This window comes from Daktulosphaira vitifoliae, unplaced genomic scaffold (genome assembly GCF_025091365.1).
Source record: "Daktulosphaira vitifoliae isolate Bord-2020 unplaced genomic scaffold, ASM2509136v1 Scaffold_127, whole genome shotgun sequence".
Lineage (NCBI taxonomy): Eukaryota > Metazoa > Arthropoda > Insecta > Hemiptera > Phylloxeridae > Daktulosphaira > Daktulosphaira vitifoliae.
In genome coordinates, this window is record NW_026099696.1 from 28,300 (window position 1) to 32,188 (window position 3,889).

At 31.7% G+C, this 3,889-nt stretch overlaps 1 protein-coding gene across 1 annotated transcript; it reads left to right on the forward strand.

Moving 5' to 3' along the window:
- The first annotated feature begins 1,506 nt into the window (after positions 1-1,506).
- On the forward strand, positions 1,507-3,815 carry LOC126909116 (zinc finger MYM-type protein 1-like). The gene has a single exon (XM_050691509.1). The coding sequence runs from the start codon at positions 1,935-1,937 to the stop codon at positions 3,813-3,815; it is 1,881 nt and encodes a 626-aa protein (XP_050547466.1). The 5' UTR covers positions 1,507-1,934.
- The last annotated feature ends 74 nt before the right edge of the window (positions 3,816-3,889 follow it).

Genomic DNA, 3,889 nt, shown 5'->3' on the forward strand with positions numbered 1-3,889 from the left:
TGATGTTGGGTATTTTAGCTATCTTGTTAAAATTAAAACGTTTCAAATTAACTGTTTTTATAATAAATTATTTTATTTACTTATTTATAACATTTTATACAGGCAAAGCCCAAAAATATATATAGCAGTCATCATAAACGTCATTAATAAAAATTAGTGAGAAACAAGCAACAAAAGAAAATTTATGTATACATTGATCCAAAATATAAATTAAAACAACTTAAACGAGGCTTAATTAAAATAAATAGAAAGCTGGATCATTATTAGCCAACCGCATAAGGCGAATCATTGGTGCGGAGTCAAGGGGTAGGGGGGATGAGGAATGTAGTGTTAGAACGGGTGGTACGAAGAGGGATTTTAAATTTTAGAAGGCTAAGAAGTTGGCAAGAGTCTATTTTATTGAATAGGAGTTTATATAGGAAGGTGATGTTTGAATTGTGGCGTCGATCGGCAAGGCTGGAGAGATGTACGGTAAATAGGACAGGGGAGTAATCATGAGGAGTATGAGGGATATTGAGGCGGTATGCTGCCAGGTTTAAAAATTTTCTTTGGACCCTTTCTAGTGATTCGCTTGCACAAATCCCAAAGAACAGAGCTGTATTCTAGAATGGGGCGAACAAGGGATAATCCTTGTTAAAAGATTAAAAATACACGTCTTATACTATATGTGTTAACATTTAAATTAGGAGATAAATTTTACATACTAATATGCATTCCAAAAAACGTTAAAATTTTTTTTTTTTAGATTAATGAACTGAAATCTTATATTTTTGAAAATATGTCATGGACACACCATAAAATATGATTTACAAAATGGTACAATCCGACTTTGTCAAACATAAGTTTACGCGACATAATATTACTGCTGTACGAGGATCTGGATATTACCCGGACCAAGGTAATATTGTAATACACCGACCGTGTAATGTGCTCATAAATTGCTCCCTTAAACAAAACCCGAAATGCCTTATTACTAATCAGTGACCGACAGTGTTGATATAAATACTGGCGAACGTCTACCGACCATCAGTCAGTTTACTAGCACTTGATAAGCCCGTATACTTGTTATTCAATATTATTTTAGTCAGGGCCGTCCTTAGGGGGGGGCAAGCAGGGCCCAGGCCCTGGGCCTCGCGCTTTTGGGGTCTCGCACAAAAATACCAGACCTAGAGAAAGATGAGAAAAAAAAAGGTCATTGAGAAAATTTTCCTACTTGCGCCAGATGATGTAAACTTCCCGCCACTTCTCGCACTTCAAAAAAAAAAATAGAGTATTACTTGGCAATTTCATTTAAAATTAATTAGTTCTTGTGATTATATTTTTTTAATTTGTATATTTAAAAAAACCTGCTATTTAAACAGAAGTAATACATTTGAAATACAATTTCAAACATTATAAAGGTAAACGTCGAAATATTGTATTAAATTTATATGGATTATATATATATATCAATTGGTTTACTAATTTCCCCATGTTCATTTTTCACTCAACTCGCATATGCACATACACTCGAGATACGCGATTAGGCAAGGCATGTTATTTTAATCGACGAATTTCGTAGAAAAATAGTCAAAATAATAAAACCATTTATTCACCGAAATAACAAACTGTTTGTACCGGTAATTTTTAGTATGTGTTCGTTTTTCGTGGTCGTTGGAGCTTAAATATCGGGTACCAAAATAAAATGAGTAGCCGATTACGTGATAAATATCGAAAATTTAAAAGTGGTGCTGAAAAGCGAAAACTTAAAAATGTTCAAAAAGAGCAGGATAAACTTTTAAAAAACTCTTTATGTAAATTTTTAAAAAAAGATCAAAATGATTGTGTTGCCGGAAGTAGTAGCCAAGTTAACATTGAAAATAACGAACAAAAATTATTGTTAGACAATATTACTATTGAAACAAAAGAATTACAATCCGGTAGCAATGAAGTAAATGAAAATCTTCAACAAACTATCAAAAGATTTACTACTCCAAGAAGATACAAGGAACAAAAAAGTACAGGACGATGAAATTGATTATGACGATCCAGGTAAATGGCAAAATATTACAGATAAATTACGAGTTTATTTAATAGAGAACTCGCCTTCAAAAATTATAAATTATAATTTTCCATCAAACGACGAAGGTAGAAAATTCAGCATAACACATTATAATCGAATAATGGGCAACGGTGAAAAAGTGGTAAGAAATTGGCTTTTATATTCTAAATCTTTAAATCGAGTTTTTTGTCTCTATTGTCGTTTATTTTCTTCAAACTCAACTTCATCATTGGCGTCAGAAGGATTTTTTAATTGGAAACAGATAAGTGAACGTTTAAAAGAGCACGAATTATCTATTTCACATAATATAGCTCAAGAAAAATGGCTACAACTACGTATGAGACTTAATCTCCATACAACTATAGATAATGATATTCAAAGAAACGTAAATATTGAAAAAGAACGTTGGCGTAATATTCTTAAACGAATTATTGCATGTATAGAATTTTTAGCAGAGCATAATGACGCTTTTCGTGGTACAAGTTCTAAGTTATATACAGTTAATAATGGTAAATTTTTAGGCTTACTTCAAATGATTGCAAAATTTGATTTAATTATGGCTGATCATTTAAAACGTGTATATAATAATGACATCCATGATCATTATTTAGGTCCTAGGATACAAAATGAACTTATTAATATTATTGCCACAAAAATACGTGATGAAATAATAAATCGAGTAAGACAAAGTAAATATTTCACAATTTTATTGGACGGAACTCCTGATAAAGGTCACAAGGAGCAGCTTACATTTTTATTGCGCGTTATAGAAATTTCGAAAATTTTCAAATATGAAATAAATGAATATTTTATATGTTTCATTCATACTACAAGTAAGACTGGCTTGAATTTAACAGAGGAAATAAAAGCACAATTGAAACTAATGAATATAGATTTAAATAATTGTCGTGGCCAATCGTATGACAACGGGGCGAATATGATAGGTCATCATCAAGGAGTGCAGTCAAAAATCCTTTCTGAAAACTCAAGAGCTTTTTTTGTTCCGTGCACTGCTCACAGCCTTAATTTACTTCTCGGAGATATGGCATCATCCGTACCAGCTGCTATGACATTTTTTGGGGTAATTCAAAGAATTTATTCTATTTTTGCTGCCTCTACTGAAAGATGGACTATTCTTCTCAAATACGTTTCAGATTTTACACTAAAACCAATGTCAGATACTAGATGGGAATCTCGGGTCGAATCGGTTAAGCCTATCCGTTTTCAATTATGCCAAGTACATGACGCTTTAATAGAAATTAGTGAATCAACGAAGGATCCTAAAATAAAAAGTGAAAGCTCGTCATTAGCAAACTATGAATTTTGTTATGACTTTATTTTAAGTGTTGTTATTTGGTATGAACTGTTATCTGCTATAAATAAAGTTAGTAAGAGTCTTCAGAGCAAAAATATGGAATTGAGTAATGCTGTACAGTTGTTAAGTGGTCTTAAAGATTTTTTTTATAATTTTAGAAATGAAGGGTTTGAGTCGTCAAAAAAAATTGCGCAAAATTTATGTGAAGGCCTTGATATTCAAGCAGTTTTTAAACAATCTAGAATTAAAAAAAAAGTTAGGCAGTTCAATTATGAAAGCAAAGATGCACGTCTAAATTCAGCTGAGCAAACATTTTACGATGATTATTTTTTAGCCGTAATAGATCAAGCAATCGTATCAATTAATGAACGTTTTGAACAACTATCTCATCATTCAGAATATTTTGGATTTTTATATTATATTGAAAATTTAAAAACATTTGACGAAGAAACGTTTTAGTTTTAGTTTTAGTTATTATTGAGGTGGACATAATGCCCATGCACTCAGACCTGTTGGTCCATTGTGCGCACCTC

Bases quoted from the DNA above. Each gene is read 5' to 3' on its own strand.
- LOC126909116 (XM_050691509.1), top strand. From the start codon at position 1,935: ATGAAAATCTTCAACAAACTATCAAAAGATTTACTACTCCAAGAAGAT.